Below are 22,152 nucleotides of genomic sequence, written 5' to 3'. Positions count from 1 at the left end.
AGACCCAGGAAGAAGATCAGAAGGCTGTGCGTGATGACGTCTAACGTCTCTAACGCACACATCAGTATTTTCACACTCTTTCGCTTCATGTGTGATTTTAAAAAATAGTTTTGACTCATTGATCAGATTCGTTTCGATGATTCTGCAGCTTCAACACGAGAAACTGAATTAATGTGAATATTGTAAATAAATGAATGATTCACATCCGGGTCAAACAAGCTGGGATTCACACTGAAGACTCCGCAGTGTTCAACAACAGACTGACAATAAACAGGATTCACCCACAGACTGAACTGGGTGTGAGGTTGGTTTCTGTTCACATTTCAAGAATCCTTATCCATCTGTAAAACTGGTGTTAAAATATCAGTATTTGATGTTATTGTTATAAGATTGTGTGTAAATCCAGCTTTTTGTTGTGTTTACATTTGGCTGAAATAAGAAAGATGATCAGATAGAAGTGTGAAGATGTGTGATGGCAAAGATATATATATATATATATATATTTGTCTCCATATTTCTTCTCAGTTCATAACTATGTCCAAAATTGAGCGTCTGAATGTCCGAGTGGAGAAGCTGCTGTGTAACGTGGTGCAGGAGGTTCTGGAGGTGGTGAGAGAGACGGTGTGGGAGTACCAGGAGAAAACAGCCAGGACTCAGAGGGAGAACCAGAGTCTGAGGAGGAGGCTGCAGGAGCTCCAACACAAGATCGACTTGGAGAGCAGTGGTAAGAGAGCGCCGCTCAGCACTGGAGTCCAGAAATGTGGAAACTGATAAATAATTGTGTCTCTTCGTCGCCCTTGTTGTGTCGCAGGGCCTTTGCCGCAAATTTCCACCGCAACCCAGCAGGCTGAGGGGGAACAGAGAGAGAACGAGGAGCTGGTAGACGATGCTGAACCTGCTGATAAGGACGTTTCAGATTCATTTGCAGACACTGACTGTGAAGCATCCCTCACTACACCGTGCCTCTCCCCCAAAGCTACGACAGAATCACATTTGCACGATGATAACTTGAGCGATCCGAGAACTCTCAAAATTGAGACTGATGACAGGTTATTATCACCAACTACAAATCACGTAGACCCCACTGTTACAATTCAAATCAAGGAAAATGTCTCTGTTTTATCGCTTACATCAAATAAAATGAAAGAGGAGCCCATACCAGATCAAGAGACCGCGCACACACACACTGACAATTTGTTTGATGATGCCGCGACCAGCTCTACACTCTTACACAGATTTGAACCCCCTCCAACCAATTCAGGACTCTACAACATGTCAGGGTTCATCTTCGGTCGGGGCCAAGAGCCTCAATCTCCAAGATACAGTCTCACAAACATTTTTGGTGCAGACTCTGGCTCTTCGGACTCAGCTTCCTTCCAGAGAAACGTCAGAAAACACTACTGCTGCTCGCTGTGCGGTCGCACCTTCGGACACGCAGGCGACTACAAGAAACACAGCAGGGTGCACACAGGGGAGAAGCCGTACTGCTGCTCGGTGTGTGGGAAGAGCTTCAGTCAGTCGGGGTACCTGACGGTGCACCTGCGCTATCACACGGGAGAGAAGCCGTTCGGCTGCAGCCACTGCGGAAAAAGTTTCAGCCACTCGAGTAACCTGAAGAAACACCTACAAACGCATCTGTGAGGGGGCTGTGTTTTTACAAAGGTACGGAGCCACATTGTTCTGCTGTGATATCCTGATGTTTTACTTACGCCTCATGTTTTTGATATTTAGGAATGGACACTAAAAAAGGCGGCAAGTTTTTAATCTACTGACGAATGTTTAAAAACTGTAAAATGCTGGATTCTCTATGAGCAAAAACGAGAGTTACTGGACTAGTTAAGTTATTTATTACACAATTAAATGTGCCTTTTGAAAATTAAAATATAAAACCACATTGTAGATTACATATTGAGTCAAATTCAGAGATGAAAAAGCAGAGTCAACCACTTCTCCTGTTCCTGCCTCACTGTTGTTTGCCAGATATTCAGAGGTTTGTTTACTGTGATACTTCATCCTGAACCTCCAAATCAGATAAATGGATTTGGTTCCTCTGTATGTAAAGTGTTGCTTACACTGATCCTTTACAATCTGAACACAAAAAAGAAGCTGTGTGATAAAGTCATTCCTGATTTTAGAGCTTTTGTAGGAATATTCACATCAGGAATAAATGTTCCTGCACTTGTGTTCACTTTGTTTTTGCTATGTTTCATCTTTGTCTGTGTATTTGTTTGTTGGCTTAATTTTACACAAAAACTACTAAACTGATATCCACTGAACTTTGTGTGTGATTGTTTGACCTTTAATGTACCACACTGTGTTTCACATTTAATTGACTAAAACTTAAATTATTTATTCTGCTTTGGTTTGGTTTTATTTCTTGTATCATTTGCCTTATGGAATTTTTAAAACACAATTTAAAATGAGGATATTAGATGTAATTACACTGTTAATGAGCAAAGTCAGATCTGAATTAAACAGAAATGTTGAATTTACGTACGAATTTACAAACGCATTTAACATGGACCTTTATTCTGAAAAGCAATACCCTTCTCAAAATAATCCATTTCCTCTTCCGGGTGTTGCGTGTTTGTTGTGACCATATGATGCGTCTTTATTTCATCGTTTTCTGTGATTTAAACTCGTGTTATTCGTTAGAAATGACGCGTGTTGGTTAGAAGTAAACGTGTCGCTGATCGTGTGACGCTTCGTTGAAACTCTGCGATGTTCAAAGAGAAAAGGAAAATACGGAGTTAGCTCAGGAAGCTAACGTGTCAACTTAGCCGCTAACTTCAGAAGCAGCCTCCAGGTACTGGAGCTCTTGTGTCTTATTCAGGGAACACACACACAGTTCAAACTGCAGGGATCAAATCATTAAACATCAAATAAACGTGACCTTCATTTCATTAGATTATCTATGGAAACTGTGTTTAAAGCTAAGCTAACATGGGATGTTTGTAAATGTAATTTCCAGATCAGGAAGCTTTGCATTGAAATGGTCTGGTTCTGTAGGGTTTGTGCATTTTTGTCTTTATTTAATACTTATTCAACTTGTCACCTTCACAGTGGATGTTCATCACATGGGCATTAAAAGCTTTAATAACAATAAAAACAATACATAGAAGAAAAGGTCAACAAAACATCCAGTGATCATATTAACACACGTCAAAACAATGTTTATAAAACTCACTTAATCGGAACCCTGGGTGCTGTTGGATTTCAGGATGTCTAAAATTGACCGTTTGAATGCTCGTGTGGCCAAGCTGCTGACTGAGGTGGTGCAGGAGGTTCTGGAGGTGGTGAAGGAGACGGTGTCGGAGTACCAGGAGAAAACTGCTAGAACACAGAGGGAGAACAAGAGTCTGAAGAGACGACTGCTGGAGCTTCAGGACAAAATAACAAGAGAGAGTGCACGTGAGTGAAGTCGTAATGCACATGTAAATGCATCAGTTCCATTTTGGCTGCAGTGTGGCGATGAGTTGGTAAACAAGAATAAACAGTCCTTGATTTCTTTGATTCATTTCTCAGCTGCTCTGCCTGACAGTGGACCGTTGCCTGAAGAAATACAAGACACAAAGACTCACGAGCAGGACTTCAGTGTCACTCAGAGGCACAACTCAGGTGTCACACACACAGAGCAAGAGCCGACGAGCAGCCACACACCTGAACACGACATAAAGCAGGAATGCAGAGAACATGAAAGCCACAATAATACTGAGCCACAGGCTGAATGCGACTTAGCACAAACCTCGCATGAATATTGCAAAGCACAGCCTGAGGAGGGGATGCACATAATAAAGACTGTCCAACCATCACACAGTGCAAACAGAGAAATCACTTCTGTCTCATCTGACACTTTGCTCAATCCTCCCTCCATCTGTCCACTTGAGGTAAACCTGGCTGCCGTCAATATAGAAGCAGAGCTGACAAACTGTAGGACATCAGAACCTCTACCTCCTCAAGAGCAATATCCTGGATGTGTGGATTTAAGCTGCAACTCTTCTCGTCATAACTCTGCTGAGACCCTCAGGCCACAAGTTGGCGCTGAACCTTACGGACTCACCTTTGCCCACTCAAAGCACAGCATACAGAGGAGGCATGGATTTTCAAAACCCAATAGGGCTTTGTTTGACGTGAGGAGAATCAAGATGGAGCACTTCAGAGACGATGACACGCACTTGTGTGTTGTATGTGGGAAGACGTTCAGCAGGCTGGGGAACTTGCGAATCCACCAGCGCTGTCATACGGGGGAAAAGCCGTACGGCTGCGTACAGTGCGGGAGGCGCTTCAGTCAGGCGGGAGACCTGAAGAAACATAAGCGCGTCCACACAGGGGAGAAACCGTACTACTGCAACCAGTGTGGAAAGAGCTTCAGTCGAGGGGAGAATCTGAAAAGACACCAGAAGATCCACATCGGAGAGAGACTGCAGTTACAGCAAACGTGGAGGGAGCAACATTTGTGATTGTGACACAAGACTTAGTGTGACTCATTAAAATCAGAGCACTTGGATTGTGGGTGATACTTTTTAGTGTGTGAAAAAGTCAAGTTTAAAGTATATTTAAATAATAACTACTGACTGTAAATGTTACCTTCCTCTAACTCATTAGTTGATTGTTCCAAGTAGTGATTTGATTTCTATTTCCTAACATGGAAATCAAGGTTGTTACTGACTAAAAATACATGCATAGAGTTCAGGTAAGTTGTTTCATGGAGACTGTTATTGTGCACACTGGCTCAGCGTCAGGACTTATTGGGACATTTGACAGAATAGAGCAGTTAATGAAATTAGTTTCACTGGTGTGACAAGTGAAAGTGACTGAATGTGTAAAAAGTCGTGATGTAACAAGAGATAACCAAAGAGATCTTACATCTGGAGATGCAGTGATTCAAAGGCACAGTGTAATTTTAAATGAGGTATATAAAGGCAAAAACAAAAGCATAATGTGAATGATGAAAAAGTAATATTTGATTAATACTCAACAGCATGATTGCCATTATAATAACCAGAATTTAACTGAATCTTGTTGTTTGCTGGATATATTTATTGCAGATTTATTTTGTTATTTAGGATAAAAAGAAATGAACTTTGCACAGCTAAGTAAATGATAAACTGGCTCAGTGAGTGACTCTTTAAACAAATATTGTCTTGTGGCTGAGTTAATTAAAAAGATATAACAGTGTGTTCTGTACTTCATTAGTTATTTGTGTTGAGTCATGTTACACAGATAGCATGTGTGAGTAATTATCACCTGCAATAACATGACTTTACAACAGATGTCAGGGATTTTCACAGAGGAAACAACATGCAGCACTGACCGCAATGGAGTTCACACACACACACACACACACACACGGCCAGAGAGTTCACGTCATCATCAAGTTACATTTGAGAAACCAAACGTCCTTGTATTAAGTTACATTACAAATACAAGACGTGTGTGTGTGTGTAGACTTTATTCCTCTTGACAGATTACAACATTAATGTACAAAAAAATAATAAAATAAAATATACTAAAGGAATAATAAAACATTTAATGCCAGAAATGTATTTTGTCCTCACTGCTGTCTCCTAGTTCTGATCTTACTATTTAAATTGTTTTGTAAAGTTTAATTTGATCTTCATCTTTGTGGGATCTTCAAAATGCTTTGGAATAGATTACTTTAAATTTTTCATTTTTAACTTGTAAAGCATCTGTAACTGTGATTTGAAAGGTGCTATATGAATACATATTATATTATATTATATTATATTATATTACATTATTATTTGATATAGAAAGCCTGTGAAATGGAGGGTATTGTTTGTGAAATTTACATCCATCACAGTAAGATTCAAGAAGATTTATTGACATTCCCAAACATGAGGTACATGAGTACTAAGTACTGATGAGCCGGTATGAGCAGCAGTGATATAGAAACACTATAGAATGTATGGGCAGAAGCAGCAAATAAACACAATGAAATAAAAACCAAAGAATCTCAAACTAAAACAAGGATTAAAAACACTGCAAATTAAAAAAGGTGCAAATGAGTCTTGATAAATATGAGTATAAATATTCAGGTATTATTACACATGAAGGAGTCTGTAGCAAGATTGGATTTACACACATATAATATATCGTTCGAAATGTTGTAAATTATAATATTTAAAGTTGTTGTGACGCGGTGGTGACGTCACCTCACCTTTCCCTACCAGGAAGTGACTGGGACACACACCCAGAGGAAACAGAAACTTATTTCCACACTTCAGGAAGGTGAGTGATCTCAGCGTGTGTCTGATCCCTGAACTACAAACCCCGTCTTATTATTCAGCCACTTCTTCTTTTCACCTTTAAATCGACACGTTGCAAACAGGAACTGAATTTAACGAGAGATTCAAACCAACGTTACACGACGCGTCACGACAACACGTCGTCGTTAATGGCGGTGAAAGTATTAAAAAAAAAAAAACCTGTTAAACTCCGTGTGACTTCTTATTGAACGAGTGTGATGATAATGTGGAAAGAGTGAAAACACATGAGGAAGTAAGAGCTTAATCAAGTTGTGTTGTTGTTGTTGTTTGTGTGTTGAACAGCCTGAGATGTTGAAATGAAGGTTGGTGGGAAAATTCTCGCGCATTTTGAATCGTGCAACTCACCTGTGGACAAGGAGGGATTCCTGTACAAGAAGGTAAATCACACTCCAATCCAGGAATATGCACACGTACATCAAATTACAGTTTTCTCTTTTATCTCTTTTATTTGAGTTTTATAGTTTGAGAACCTTTTCCTACCCGTGGTTGGATAAGGCTGGTCTGAGGCACTAATCATGGCAGCACAAGATCCATAGATGCCAGGGTCGACCACAAGGTGCCCCAGAGACAGTCCAGCACATAGTGGCAGGGTGTGAGATGCAGGCTGGGATAGCGAGCAGGAGCATCTGTGCGGAGTATGGATTAGAGGGGCCTGAGTGCCGATGGGATATACCACCCAAGCCAAGGTCCTGCGGGACTTCAGATTCCAGCTGCTGGCCGACCAGCAGGAAACAGTGGTGGTGGACAGTCATAGATGTGGAAATCCCAGCAGACAGTAACGTCAGGCAAAGGGAGCGTGAGAAGATTGAAGGGCTGAAAGAGCAGCTAGAACAGATGTGGAAGGTGAAATGCAATGATCCCTGTGGTAGTGGGATAATTAGGGCTGTGGACCCCCCCCCCCCCCCCCAAACTGAGGGACAGGTACTGTCCTGAAAAGCACAGTCCTAGGAACAGCTAAAATACTGCGCAGAACCCTCAAGCTCCCAGGCCTCTATATATGACATGTCAGCCCTAATCAGTCAGATAAACATGCATAAAATGAAATCGAATACAATACTAGAATTGGTTAGTTTCTACACATAGACAACCATTCCATTTTTTAAATTCTTGCCTCTGTAGTTTCCTGACAGTTTCTGCTTACTTCACCGACACAGTTGTGTAAGAAATTCAGTAAATGAGTCAGTTACACTCGATTGTCACACAGGGTGAGATAAAGACTTCCTATCAGAAGCGCTGGTGTGTGCTGAAGGGGAACCTCCTCTTCTACAAGGACCGGGCGGGCGACCGTGACCTGATAGGAGTGATTGTTCTCGAGGGCTGCACCGTCCAGCTGTGCGAGTCCGAGGAGCAGTTCGCCTTCTCGCTGGTGTGGAGCGAGCCGGGACTGCGGACGTACAAGTTCGCTGCAGAGGACCAGGCCAGCCAGGAGAGCTGGATCAAAGCCCTGCTGTCGGCCAACCACAACTACCTGGCGCTTCTCGTGATGGACCTGGAGAAGAAGTACAGAGGTGAGAGACAGAAAGCTCCGGGTGTCTTTATCTTTATTCTGTGGGTGAAAGAGAGAAGTCTTTGTTGAGGAGAGCAGCTGTGGGAGGCGTTGCATCACTGTTTACTGCTCCACAGCAGAGACCATGTACACTGTGGTACAGCGTTAAAAGTGTTGTCAGTCATTGGTTGCAGAATTGGTGGCTTCATCTCTGCCTCCTCTCGTCAAAATGTCTTTGAGAAAGTCCCAGAACCATCTGCCAAATTAAAACAGCAGCTTCAGTCTTTCTGTTGCTGTTACTTCAGCTGCTTGATCATTTGTCTCTGTTTCTTTCCTCAGATGCTTTAGCTGAGTTATCCAGCGAACCAGCCAAAACTTTCACAATGCCAAATTTCAGCCAAACAGAGGCCGGATCCTCAGCCGCCTATCAGAGCAGACAGTCTTCATCGCTGCCTTCGTTCGCAGCACCAGCCGCCGTGGTCGCAGCACCCGGGCTGAGCTCCGGTCCGACCCTTCAAACTCCGACCATTTCATCCAAAACAGCCAGTAAGAGATCACCCAAACTCTGGACGAAGAGGAACGCCAACGTGGTGCCGATTAACGCCCCTGCTCCGCCCATGGGGGAGTGGTCAGCGGTGTGCTTGGACCCCAAGGAGGAATTCAGTAAACTGCACGAAGATTTTGGAAGAGAGGTCAAAGAACTGATTGTTAATTGGTCAAAACGAGGACGAGTAGGTGCAGACGTTCAGGAGGAGAACTTGATAGATTTTGGATAAGTTGACGGATGTGGCGTGTTGTGGGTCTAATCTTAAATTTCAGTAACCATGGTAACATTGCAAAGGACCAATGTAAATAGGGTTTACAAATTTTAAAAATATTTTAAGATATAGTTTATATATTTATGGTTGGAGAGAGAACATACTGTTGTTTTTTACTATGTGATAGAGTCAATAAATGATCTGTGACCTGCTGCCCTATTGACTTTCACACACACCATACATTTGTATTATTTTGTCATCAATAGCAATAAGATTTAAGTCCTATATATATATATATATATATATATATATATATATATATATAGATTTAATGACAATGTGACAGTGGTTACAACACCTCACGCAACCTTTACTCTGGAGCAAAAATTCAATAAAAAATAAAGTGACATTTATCTTGATAATAATGGATATTGACTGATTTGAATTCTTTTATTTTGTTAAATAATGTTTGCTGATACTGTACATTTACCAATAATCAGATGTTATTGATCCTTGAAACGACCAGTTTGTCTGTATAGGACTAAATTAGACTTTCAGAATAAAGCAGACCATAGTTGAGTGGGTAAAATAAGGCTACCAGTTGTATGGGGGGGGGGGGCAGAGCAGGCCAAGAAGGGTGAAGTCTTGAATTTTCTCAGTGAGTCAAAATGGCTGAGAAAGAGAATGATGGGGGGTGGCGGAGCTATTTCAGTCTGTCCAGCTGTCTTGTTTTTATGGTCTTTGACTGAGCTTGGTCTCTTTCTCTCTCTCTCTGCGTCTCTTGCTCTCTTTTCACCTTTGAGCTCATACTTGACGCAGTCGCTCTCCTGCATGCAACCCTCTATGCACAGGCTTTCACTTTCTACTGATTCTCTGCAAACATCTCCATCAGATCAACATCACATAAACATTTGTTTGGAAGAATTAGATCATATTTTGTGACTTGTATAAGTAGGTCTACGAACGACAGAGGAAACAGTATCACTGGCTCCCAATACATACCTTGGCTTCATGGTGGTGTGATTGATGGCAGCCTATGTAGCTCATATATGGAGAGAGGAGGTGGTCCTCCTATTCTAAACCAACTATACTGGGAACCTGCAGCAGCAGCAGCCAAAATTAGTGTCCGTGGTGGGAAAGCTGCTCATTTAGTCCAATTACCATTTTGACTAATTATCTCAGAGATTCAGACGTCAGACATTTACAGGTGGATGTGAAGGATGTTTAAAATCTGTCACGTGATACGAAGCTCAATTCTCGTTGGTGCCAAATATAAAACATTAAGTTTTTTTCTAACTGTGAGTTGTTTAGAACTTCTACCTGTGCACAAAATAATGAAAAACATAAACTAAGCAACCAGCAGGCTGCTTGTAGAAAAGACAAAAAGGTTTTTTTGTGAGTAAATTATCTACGATGGATTGAACAAAATGTTTCCACCGCTTGCGTCAGTGTTGAAATGTTGTTTACGTTTCTCATTGATGCGGGGTCACTGTTTCTTGAGGCCTAGTAGTAGTCGGGTGTCATTATTGGAGCGGGACCAAACCCTATCGGTCCAAATGATTTCAAGTTTCATGACTGTTTATAATCCCCGCTGGCCGCTAACGCTCTGTTAGTGAGCTCAAACCTCAGACCAAACCTATCATCTGGACAGGCGATGACTCCACGATATGTTAACTGTTAAGTGCACGTCAGCGCCTTGGGGAGATCAGAACCGTTAATTAATAGAAAGTCAGGTTGACTGTGGGGTAACCTTCCCAGTGCAGCAGCGGTAACCTGTCATCGTGCACTGGGTTTTGTTCTCTCACAGTGAATCAGAAATCAAAAATAGCCACGACAAAGACCCCTGAGGAGAAGAAGGGTATTGGGGGGGGGGGGGTTCAGTTGTCCCTCAGCATGTCCTGTCTGTCAGTTTGGCCATATTAGTCCACAGATAACACCAAAGTCAGTCCTCTGTTGGCATTGAATTCACCTCATTCCAAGACTCCTGCAGCCTATTTTGGAGCATCGGTAAGCCGATCCGCCCCGCCACCTCCTCACTCCTCCCTCTTTCTCTTACTTTCCTCCAGCTCTGTTTTCCTGCCAAACCTGATGGTGCGGCTAAAGTTAGCCCCCCGTGGGCTAGTATATAAGGCCCCAAGGGTCCATTACTTACATGTCAGTCACATCGGCTTGGCGTAGGCTTCTCTTCTTGACCAACAACAACAACAACCCAAAAAACTTGAGAGATGGTGAGTGTGGAAGAACGGTCTCGAGGGATCTGATCTGATCTGATGAGGTGAAAGCATCACTGATGCATTTGCTGTCTGGATTACCGACATCCCACAAACATCTCTTAAGCTGAGCCTCCCAAACTGTGGATGTGGACCCAGTCAGTCTTACTTTAACCTGCTGGCTTCAGCTGACGTTTGGCTCAGGATGAAACTGTTGTGGGGATAACTGCCTTATCATCATAGTCCCCAAAGATTTGATTTAGTCGTTAACTCTAAACTAATAGGTTTAAAATCTTTCAGTCTTCTTGCAAGGAAAACAAATCACCTCCTGCCCAGAATGTTTGATTCTTATGGCAGAATCAGAACAATTTAATACTTACTTTGGACTTTTCTTTATTTGTTTGAGTAATTTGGATGTATAAATATCTAAAACCTGCACCTCTGCATCCTTTTGTTTTTGATATCACAAAGAACGCCATTGACAATCTTTGTATTTTTTTAGAGTTTGCCAGGATCATTTTTTTTGGTTCATGTTTTGTTTGTTTTAATTGTATTTTACCTCTCATCCCTTTCCCAGGCACCCAAGAAGGCCAAGAGGAGGCAGCAGCAGGGTGAGGGTGGATCCTCCAATGTGTTCTCCATGTTTGAGCAGAGCCAGATCCAGGAGTACAAGGAGGTAATGTCCTCTTCCTCAACAGATCTCACAAAGTTTTCTAGCAATAAGATTTGAGGTCCTTTTAGGTTGTGAGAAAAGGGACATTTAGAGGCGCTGTCATTTGACCTCAGAGATAGGGTGAGGAGGAAGCTCCAGAAAGATGCACACCTGATCGGTAGAAATGTCCTCGTCAGCCTGACAGGACAGTAAATCTGAGCTTTTCTGGTGACAGCAGTTACCTCTTCCCTGTGGCAGCTCAGAAATCCACCTCGGAGGCTGGAAACAGTCGCTCTGTGACCCCGCTGGAATGCAGCCCAACAGCTGGTGGACAGTGAGATTAATTCAAAGCAGGAAGGAGGCGCTCAAGGTCCAAAGAACAAAGGCAAAATATAGAGGTTATAGATGTAATGTTGAGTCTATACAGGGAAGAAAGAGGGGCGCAGAGTGTTCTTTATCGGGGGGGCTTTCCTTCGGTATGCAGGTAGAAATTAAAGAACAAAATGGCTGCAGCAGGTCAGCTGAGCTTTTAGAGGCAACAAAAGGTGAAAGAATATTTGGGGCAGGGTCAGAAGATTCAGTCATGAGGCATAGAGAGGGTAGGGGGGATGACAGCTGTAATCAATACCTTCTCCTTAAATGTCGCAAGGGGCTTGTCTCAAATTCCGAGACCGTTTTAACACCTTAGAAAGACAAGTGGTCGACCAGCTGCCAAGTCCCAAAAGGTTTCCAATGCCATCTTTGGTTTCACTGGTTGCTGCGCCCAGCTATGTGGGCCGAGAAGTGGATAACAGCTCCACATTTACAAGTTTGTGTTGGCAGGCTACCGCACGGAGATAATTATCACAAGCGATAAGGACCATGTGACAATTGTGAGGATCTCAGTTTTTACTTCTAATGAGCTAAGCCTGTAGTTTAAATGCGTCCTCTATCTTGTTCCCTGGCAGGCTTTCACAATCATTGACCAGAACAGAGATGGCATCATCAGCAAGGACGACCTCAGGGACGTGCTGGCCACCATGGGCCAACTGAATGTGAAGAATGAGGAGCTGGAGGCCATGGTGAAGGAGGCCAGCGGCCCCATCAACTTCACTGTTTTCCTGACCATGTTCGGCGAGAAGCTGAAGGGTGCGTCGACACAGATATTTAACGCAAATCGCGTTATTTATTTTACTTTTACTTTATTTCATAAAATATTTGGAACCTCAAGGGGCACGTTTATCTTCTGATCGACCAAAAGGAATTCACAGTACATATACATTTTATTTTTTATATAATTTATTCTGTTTACATTGTGGGTATTATTTCTATTTCCTATTGTTTATCATTATTATCTTATCTTATCAACTAATTGTGCCGTCTGATCTTCTAGGTGCTGACCCAGAGGACGTCATCGTGAGCGCTTTCAAGGTCCTGGACCCCGAGGCCACTGGCTCCATCAAGAAGGAATTGTGAGTTGTTTTTTGACTTTTATTCACAGCTTCATCGTCTCTTTGTCTTGAATCTGGACACGACAGCTCATGTTTATTTCTCCTCCGCAGCCTTGAGGAGCTCCTGACCACCCAGTGCGACAGGTTCACCGCTGAGGAGGTGAGCTGTTTGGTCTTTCTCTCCCTGTCGTGGTTCACATTCTGTAATTTTCCCCAGTTGTTCAGGATTGTGAATCTTTGATTCCTCCTCTGCAGATGACCAACCTGTGGGCTGCTTTCCCCCCTGATGTGGCTGGCAATGTGGACTACAAGAACATCTGCTACGTCATCACACACGGAGAGGAGAAGGAGGAGTAAATGTTCCCTTCTCTCAAGACCTCTACCTCCGTTCAAGCCCCTTCACGCCTCACCATCCACTCCAGCATCCTGGCTTCCTCACACACGCTCGCGCCCTGGCCCACTCTTTCCACTTGCCAGCTCACTACGAAAAAGACTTGTCTCCTTTGTTGAGATCCTCAGTGAGAGGACTGGAGGCTGTGGGGGTGTTTGTGTGTGAGTACCAACAGGGGGAACATGGGATTATTTTTCAATAAAAAATAATCTTGTGACACTGAAACTCTCTCTCCATCTCTATCCCTGCCTCTTGTTCCTCCTGCTTTTCCTCCCATCACTCATTCTGCTCCTCTGCATTGAGGCTGACTGTAAATGCATCATGCCTAAGTTTGTATGCAGTGGTCAGGAAACGTCTCTTGGGTGCAGTGGTACATGCACAGTCACTTGCTTGAAACAAGTAAGCAGCCTGACCCATGTGCTCTGTTAGTCTCAACCTGACACAGAGTGGTTGATGGGTTTGTCCCTGCAAATGTCCGAGGGAGGAGTGCACAGTGAAAGAGTGGGAGTACTGTGCTATAATAGTTTCCCTACCCCGACTCTTTTTAAATCTGCCTCTCTTATACACAGTTATACAAGGAGAAGTTGCAGCGAGAAGAGGAAAATAAATGTAAATAGAGAAAGAGATGGTGAAAGATGGTGAGCAGGAGGGAGGAAAGGAATAAACAAAAGTAAACCATCTTTGTTTTGGACTCTTCTTCCTCCCTCTCACTGGTGTTTCCCCTCCTGTTGTAAGTGTCTCCACTGTAACAAATAAAGAAACACAAATAAAATGCATTATCTTTCGTACGACATTGTGTCTCTTGGTTTAAGTGGGGGTGTCGGTGAAAGCTGGCTGACCGGGGACGCCACTGACTGCACAAGGTTGAGATAGGATCCTTTGAATTGTGATCAATAGTTGCAAATCATTTCTAAAACACGAGCATGCTTAGTGCAGCACACTGAAATAACCAGTGTTTCAATAAACATATTTAAAAAAAATCAAAAATCATTAAAAGAAAAGTTCCATTCTATTTTCATGTATTTAAATCAGCATGATTCTGTGGTGTTCTGACCTTTAGACACAGTTTATGGGTCTGACACTGGACTAAATCTTTTCTTTTATTATTTTTATATTATTATTAGTAGTAGTATTATTATTAGTATTATTTATTATTATAATTGATGGTAAAAAGCATTAAAACAACCATTACACATATATTTATATGCAGCATCAAAGAAGCAGCCAGTCACGTGACTTGGTGACGTAATCAACCGAAACCGATCGTAAAACCAGCGGAAACGAAACGTTCTGGGCTTCAAAATAAAAGCATGGAATAATATCTGGCAGTGGATCTACAGAACGTGGAAGATTTCTTGTTTTATTTTGAACACACAAAGCGGAAGCAGTGTCTGTATGTATGTGTGTGTGTGTGTGTGATCAGGGGGCAGTGGACCCACAGTCTCGGTTCAACACAACCGGCCCAACTCGTCTCCACCGAACCCAACATGGCCCCGCGCTGACGAGCACCGGCGGCAGTGGAAGACCGAGCCTCGCCTCCGTGAGTCCTGCCCGGGCCGAGACCCACCAACCCCGCCGCCATGGCCTTAGCGTCCCCCCGCTGCACATCTGTCCGACCCCCAGCTCTGCTGGCCGCGGTCGCCCTGCTCCTTCTCTCGGCGACCGCCGTTCGGTCCTCTCAAGGCGACAAGGAGCCGGTGTACCGGGACTGTGTGAAGCAGTGTGTCCGGACCAACTGCACCGGAGCTCGCCTGCGGGGCTTCCAGTCCGCCCAGCCGCAGTACATGGCGCTGACAGGTGAGAGGTAGCTGCCGCCAGGTGAGTCAGGCTAACTGAGCTGGCTAGCACCCTGGAGGCTACTGTACCCCAGAGATGATGTGTGTGTGTTTACATTTATTACACGTGTCAGCTGAGGGCTTGGTGTTCCCTGAGCTCTCTGCTGGAGCTGCTTCGTAACTCACAGCTTCTGGTCCTCACCTCTGATGCTGCAGGAAACATGTGCTGCTCTTTGATCAACTGTTGAAACTGTCAATCCAGTTTTTCAGGCTGGGTCAGGTAAAGGCCCATTCAACCTGCTGCCATAGTTCATCATTAACAGTTGTTACAGGACATTAAACCACATCGAACAACAGAAGTTTAACAGAGAGACTCTTATCTGTCAAATGCATGTTTCCATCTGTACAGGATGTTTAAAAATTGGACTTAATTCTCAGCAAACAAACTAAAACAGAGCTGATCCTGTATCATCTGACCACAATCAGTCAATCACAAAGTTATGTTTAGTTCTCAAGCAGAAACTCTCAACCTCCTCTTATAGTGAATGTAATAACAAAAAAAATATGTGCTTCAAAACATAAATCACAATACTGTGCTGGATTTTTTAATAATTATATTTATTTTTATTTCATTCATATTTGTCTATATTTTATATATTTCCTTACACTTTTTTTGCTTGTTACTTATTATTATATACTTATTATTACTTACTGATTCCTATTTTTGGCTCTTGCTGCTGAAATATTGCAAATTTCCCCTTTGTAGGACTAATAAAGGATCATTTTATTTGATTTTATCTGTAACTTGGACAAAACAAGCAATTTGAAGACGTCACCCCGAAGTTGCGATGGCCCTTTTTCATATTTGACCCTAAATAAATATGCATATCTTATATCACCAATTATTTGTTTTGCAAATGATTTGTTGAAGACGTAAGAGGATCTCTGACCCCCTCAGCATCTCTTTCGTTCCTGTGCTGCAGGTTGGACTTGCCGTGACGACTGCCGCTACCAGTGCATGTGGACCACCGTGGGTCTCTACCAGGCTGAGGGCTACAGAGTCCCACAGTTCCACGGCAAGGTTCGTGTTCACTACAGAGACCCGATTGTATATCGCCACAAAACCTTAATCTGAAATCATTCTATATCGGACAGACCTGTTCCCTTGAATCATTCGAGGATATATAGTTTTTAACACTGGTTTTGTCTAAAACATTAAGACTGAAATGTAAAAATATGGGTGATATATATTTTCTGGTTTTTTTTTTTATAGTGGCCGTTTACACGCTTCCTGTGTTTTGAAGAACCAGCATCTGCCCTGGCCTCTCTGCTTAACGGCCTAGCTTGCCTTCTCATGCTGCTGCGCTATCGGAGCACGGTGCCACGCCAGAGCCCCATGTACCGCACTATCAACGCCTTCTCTCTGGTGGGTCATCTCACAGAAATACACCGATACTGTTGTGTCTCTACATTAGAGTGTAGCCATGAAGTCTGGACATATTCTGGAGTTTGACTCTCACACATGAAGAAAGCTGCAGAAGATTGTTCTGGTCAGATGCATTCGCAACAATAGGAAACTGTGGGATATAAATTCAACTGTGGAAATCACATGTTTTTGTTTACAACACATCAACACAGGCGGTGGGGTGTTGTCGTCAAAAGCTATCAAATCTCATTGTCTTTCCAAGTTGACACCTTCTCCAGCTCCTCATTTTCATCTATTTGTATTCTTTATGTTTTTGTTCAGTTTCGTCATTAACACGCCCCAATCACTCACTGAGAGTTGTTCCTGCTGTATTCCCTCACTCTGACTTTTCCCCTACATTTTACTAGAGGGCTGGCAGAAAAGTTTTGGAAAAAGTCGCAGAGTTCAGTGCATGTCTGAAAGCAGCTTATGTAACCAAGGCCTGTGTGTTTCTTTTCTTTAGGTGTCTCTCAATGCCTGGTTTTGGTCCACAGTGTTTCACACCCGGGACACTTATCTCACTGAGGTAATGGTTCTCAGGTTCTCAGAGTTTCTTTACGTTGATGCTGCATCCAGTGAAAATCATTAAAAAAAGGAAGTTTTTATCAGCAACCTGTCAGCCCAGAGTTAGTGTAGTCAGCAGAAAGAGAGCAGCGTGGGCAACCCAGTGGAGATTTCTTTCACTCCATCTGACTAATGTGAATTTAATCATCTCTCAGCTTTTATAACTCCAGTTGGTTGTAATTATCACTGAGGAGAATATTTCTTGTGAGCAGGCAGCAGCTTCTCGTTGTTTATGTGGAGGCTTGTTGACAGCTGGGAGGATTCAATACTTAGACAAGCAAACTGAAACAATGAGCTAAAAGCAGCTACTTGACATTACAGGGGGCCAGTTAATTAATTGTTAATTGGAATTAAAACCTCTTAACTGCTGAAATGTCTTTCCCCTGCCATGCCATCTGCTGAGATCAGTGATGAGCAGTTTTATCAGCTAATTAGTTAAGCTAATCACTGACATCATAATGATATTACTGATGAACCCTCCAGCTGTTTGCTCTGTATCTCCTGCAACATATTTCTCTCTGATCCTTGATGTTGGTTTCTTCAGTAAATGTTTTTCCTCTTTCAGAAAATGGATTATTTCTGTGCAACAGCGGTCATTCTTTACTCAATCTACCTGTGCTGCGTCAGGTAAGCTCTAACACACGTGGATGCGCATGACAGATGTAAACTCTCATTTTCTGGACGATGGTTTGATATTTTCTAGTTCAGTCCCTGTTCTAAACTGTTCAACTGTTGCGTGAGGATCGTCTCAGTAAGCAGAACCTTAAACTGCAGAAGTCGTTGCTGTTGTCGTGATCGACCACTTCCCTTATGTTGATGAGTCCCGGCCAGAAACGATTAAATACATGATCAAACTAGATTGATTAGATGATTATGAACTAGATGATTATTTACATTCATAGAAGCAACTAATAATGTCAAGAAGCCTGAAAGCAAAAAGATGTGTTTCCTCTGTTATTTTACTGTAACACTTACTCCTGTGACATTATTTCTATTCACGCTTTTCTAACTTGTCTCTTTGCCAGAACACTGGGTCTGAGGCAACCGGGGGTCTCCAGCATGGTGGGAGTCCTGCTCATCCTGACCTTTACCTCACACGTGTCCTACTTGACCTTTGTCAGCTTTGACTACGGCTACAACATGGCTGCTAACGTCACCATCGGTACATCCTTTTGGTATTTGGTTTCTCGTAACAGCTGCTTTTTAATGGTTGTGTTATTTTGGGTCTTTGGTCCTCAAACGCTCCCTGACTCCACCTCTCTCTCTCTCTCTCTCTCTCTCTCTCTCTCTCTCTCTCTCTCTCTCTCTCTCTCCCCCGATCATTCCAGGTATGGTGAACCTCCTGTGGTGGCTGTGTTGGTGTTGGCAGAACCGGCGGACGCTGCCGTACTGGTGGAAGTGCGGCCTGGTGGTGCTGCTGCTTCACGGTCTGGCCCTTCTGGAGCTGCTGGACTTCCCCCCGATGCTCTGGGTTTTAGATGCTCATGCTGTGTGGCACCTCAGCACCATTCCTGTGCACTTCCTTTTCTACAGGTTCGACCAACATCTTTGTTTCACTGAAGAGAAAACATTCAAGGGGGAGAGAATAAAAATGAATACTAACAGAGAGATAAATACCTGACGATTGATCCTTTCTTTGCTCTTCCTCCAGTTTCCTGATCGACGACAGCCTCTACTTATTGAACACAGAGAAGATGGGTGTCAAAGTTGAGTAGGAGGAGCTCAATGCCTCTTCACCACGCCGACGCCCTCACACCCCTGCGACCGGGGCTGCTGGAAACCCAAACACGGAAGTAGCTCAGCCTCCCAGATGACATGCATGACACCGCTATGACTTCCATCGAAGTAGCCTTTGTTTACATTTTTCCAGTTTTTTTTTTTAAATTCCTTGTATTTATTTCCTTTTACAAAAAGAAAGAGAATTATCACCATCGATGCTTGTTCTACTTAACTTTGCCTTTTCTCACATGTGTGCTACCTTTCTGTTGCCATCGGTCGTAACCGCAAAACAGGTTGATGGAAAATGTTTTGTATTCTCTGCCACGGCAGAACCAGTTAGTGTCGCTGCAGGTCAATATCCTGTTTCCTGTGACTCCTTATTGTTTCTGAAATTGATCCCCTGAAACCATGTGTTACCTTTGAGCTCACCGTCACGAGCCTCCACCACACTTGTATCTGCACAAGCGGCAGTTTGCTGTCGCTGACAATAGATGGCACCAAATCACTTGCCAACCTGTTGTTAACCTGTTTCGTGCTGGTGCACTATGTGTCCATTTTTGCCAAGTGTGGACTGGCAGGCACAGCAATGGTAGTGTGGGGTTTTTTTTTGGGCGGGGGTACATGGGGGGGTCGGCTGGCTGCCAGCAGATTGATCTAGAGAGAGTGAGAAGGGGGTTTATGTTTGGAGGCCATTCTAGCTGACTGTGTTTTTTTTTCTCTATTCTCACCATCACACCTTTATTTCCGTGCCTCTGTTGTTTCCATTGCTGCTTTTCTTTCTCATATTTGTCTTTCTCATTTTAGATTATCTTTTTAGCTGCATTTTTATTTCCACTGTTGTCCACTTTATTCTGTTGACACGTTTACTTTGATTACGTGACTTTTAATTTGGGTATATATATTGGGATATTTCTGATGATGATAAAAATGGAAATGTTATTTTTATTCACCTGGATTGCCTTTTAGCGTGAGGTAGGATTTATGAACAATGCAACAGGAAGTGTTTATTTTTCCTAATAAATTCTGGAGGTGGGAGGTGTGTGTGTGCATGCACGTGTGTGTGTGTGAGCGAGAAAGAGTGTTCATGTGTTTGACGTCCATTATTTTTGATTTGGTTGCATTTCCCGCTGCAGTATATCCCCAGAACGACACACACACAACTGGCTGCTTCACAGAAAACTGCCCCCTCATGTGAAACACTCCACGTCCCTCCATGCCTTACATCACAACTGCTTGTCAAAGAGCATGTTGGTATAAAATCAGTTTTTTTGTCCTTCTCAGCAAAACTCTTGAGTTCCCACCATGTTCATCTTCACCCCTCAGAGTTTCCCCTCCATATGTGCACTTTATGGGGTTGTGTGTGTACTGCACATGCGTTTTTTTGTTTGAAATACTGCCTCTACCTTTGTATTCCTGTGTGAGAATGCCAACAATGACCACAATGTGTGTACATGTTGCCTTGACTGGACATTGTGTTGTTTTTGCCATGATACACTGATTCTGTGTGTGTGTGTGTGTGTCTGTGTTTGAGAGAGGGAGCGAGCTAGATTGTGCTCGACCCTTTTGTAATAGTACTGATGTGTAAGTGTGTGTGTGTGTGTGTTGGAAATTTGCTGTGTGAATGTGTGTGTGTGAGACGATGGGTAAATTTAGCTTTGCTGACAGCCTGTGAGGGGGGTGGGGGAAGACAGAGGACAAAAGACATGGAGAGGTCGTCACTGGTCCTGGTGGCGAAAAGGTTTTCAGCCTTAGGAGACAAGAAACACTAAATAGGTCAAATTGGCAAAAGTGTATATAATTGGTTCATGTTTTTTGGACCTTTGTGAAATGGTGTCTAAGACCCAGATGAGACAATAAACACTGTAAAAGCGAAAACAAGAAAAGCCCATTTGAGCCAAATCTCACTTTCATAAAAATTCTAAAATCACAATCTATTCAAAACTGCAATTACTTTGTCTACTGTTTGAGAAAACAACTCGTTGAATAAATATCGATCTCTTTCAGGCGGAATTGGCATCAAACTTTTTGCTCTGTACAATTCATTGTTCTTTCTTTTTCCCGACTCATCAGCACGTCCCTTCTCTTCCCCCACTCATCTGCTGCCTGCTGCCCTGTGCCCCACCACCTGTCCTCCTGAGTGAACTTTCCTCCTCACACCGATTATTTGACCAAAAAGACAAAAAGTCGGACAAATAAAAGTGTTTGTTGTGAAGGAATTGGACTCTCCTGTGTGTTTTTTCCTTACATGAGGACGCTGGTTATGATAATGTGATTCATCTTCAATTTCAAGTTGAAGTGCAACACCCACGATCTCATTTACACGTAATGTAGACTCTCAAAGTACTAATAGTACTAGTACTAATCTTTTAGCAGAAAGTTGTGGCACAGGGTCTTGTTGGGGGGGTTTCCAACCATGGTGTTGCTGTCTCCAGGCCAGAGGATCGTGGACTGTGAGGGGGTTTTCACTGTGGACGAACATAACCAGCTGTTCTCAGGGGGGCCCCCCTCTCAGCTTGGTGCCCCAAACAACTGCCTGACAGCCAAAGCGTCTTGATCACCACCTGGTGGCCGCCTGCAGTATTGATCATACATTACACCTTCTCCATGTTTATGGATGGAACATGGGCAAAAGATAAAGACAAAATACCAGATAAATACATTTTTATGATACATTCTGTAATTGCAGGTAGCTCTTATCACACTGATTAATTTGTTTGCTAAGTTTGGCTTTGATTAGTGATTTGATGCAATAAAAACAGAGTAAAACGTAATGATCGACAGCTGAGACTGAACTGTGATTGGTCGGTCGAGGGCTTTAAAAACTTGATATTTATATCAGGAGTGGGTCATCTCTACGGAGGCCGCCATGTTTTTTACAGTAGCCCAGACTGGACAAACGAAACCTTTTGAGTTTTTATGACAGCTGAAGGTTTCCACAGGTTCTACTTCGTGTTTGGAAGGGGAGGGCGTGGGGAGGGGGATTCAGCTGCAACATGCAATTTCACCACTAGATGCCACTAAATTCTACACACTGTACCTTTAAGTCAAACTGTCAGATGATACTGCACATTTAAAAAACAAGCCTCTTACACATTTATTCAGTATGTGTAGTCATTGGGCTCTATGACTTTTACACAGTATCTCTCACCCACTCACCAGCCTCCTCACTTTTCAACCCATGAAGTCCCCAAAGAAATATCCATTAATTATGCTTCCCAAACAAGGCCACAGTGGCACTCAACTGGTCTTAGTTTTGTGGGAATCAAACATTTAGACACCAGCAGAACCACTAACCCTCTTCTGGGACTTGCGTTCTGTCTGGCTCAGTAGCTTTTTGTTGTTTCCTGATAACTCGGTGCACTACGTTGGACTCTGACCCCGGCTGCTGGGTGGGGAGACTGGATAGATTTGG

At 43.1% G+C, this 22,152-nt stretch overlaps 4 protein-coding genes across 4 annotated transcripts; all 4 read left to right on the top strand.

The window, feature by feature from the left end:
- Positions 1-29: 29 nt before the first annotated feature.
- On the top strand, positions 30-5,178 carry LOC109642808 (zinc finger protein 572-like). Its single transcript, XM_020107744.2, has 5 exons — positions 30-304; positions 526-724; positions 812-1,640; positions 3,221-3,411; positions 3,526-5,178. Exons 2-5 carry the CDS (start codon positions 535-537, stop codon positions 4,458-4,460), a joined length of 2,145 nt encoding a protein of 714 aa, XP_019963303.2. The 5' UTR covers positions 30-304; positions 526-534; the 3' UTR covers positions 4,461-5,178.
- Positions 5,179-6,152: 974 nt separating this feature from the next.
- On the top strand, positions 6,153-8,963 carry LOC109642810 (sesquipedalian-1-like). Its single transcript, XM_020107745.2, has 4 exons — positions 6,153-6,252; positions 6,573-6,667; positions 7,495-7,798; positions 8,116-8,963. The coding sequence occupies exons 2-4, from the start codon at positions 6,587-6,589 to the stop codon at positions 8,550-8,552; spliced, it is 822 nt and encodes a 273-aa protein (XP_019963304.2). The 5' UTR covers positions 6,153-6,252; positions 6,573-6,586; the 3' UTR covers positions 8,553-8,963.
- A 1,638-nt stretch (positions 8,964-10,601) lies between these two features.
- Positions 10,602-14,008, top strand: mylpfb (myosin light chain, phosphorylatable, fast skeletal muscle b). The gene is made up of 6 exons (XM_020107746.2): positions 10,602-10,762; positions 11,322-11,420; positions 12,344-12,524; positions 12,769-12,847; positions 12,938-12,986; positions 13,082-14,008. The coding sequence occupies exons 1-6, from the start codon at positions 10,760-10,762 to the stop codon at positions 13,181-13,183; spliced, it is 513 nt and encodes a 170-aa protein (XP_019963305.1). The 5' UTR covers positions 10,602-10,759; the 3' UTR covers positions 13,184-14,008.
- Positions 14,009-14,591: 583 nt separating this feature from the next.
- Positions 14,592-20,956, top strand: pgap3 (post-GPI attachment to proteins phospholipase 3). Its single transcript, XM_020107750.2, has 8 exons — positions 14,592-15,014; positions 15,976-16,073; positions 16,266-16,418; positions 16,921-16,983; positions 17,587-17,648; positions 18,047-18,183; positions 18,350-18,554; positions 18,673-20,956. Exons 1-8 carry the CDS (start codon positions 14,798-14,800, stop codon positions 18,734-18,736), a joined length of 999 nt encoding a protein of 332 aa, XP_019963309.1. The 5' UTR covers positions 14,592-14,797; the 3' UTR covers positions 18,737-20,956.
- The last annotated feature ends 1,196 nt before the right edge of the window (positions 20,957-22,152 follow it).

This window comes from Paralichthys olivaceus, chromosome 21, assembly GCF_024713975.1.
Source record: "Paralichthys olivaceus isolate ysfri-2021 chromosome 21, ASM2471397v2, whole genome shotgun sequence".
Lineage (NCBI taxonomy): Eukaryota > Metazoa > Chordata > Actinopteri > Pleuronectiformes > Paralichthyidae > Paralichthys > Paralichthys olivaceus.
This window is presented reverse-complemented; position numbering and strand designations above follow the sequence as displayed.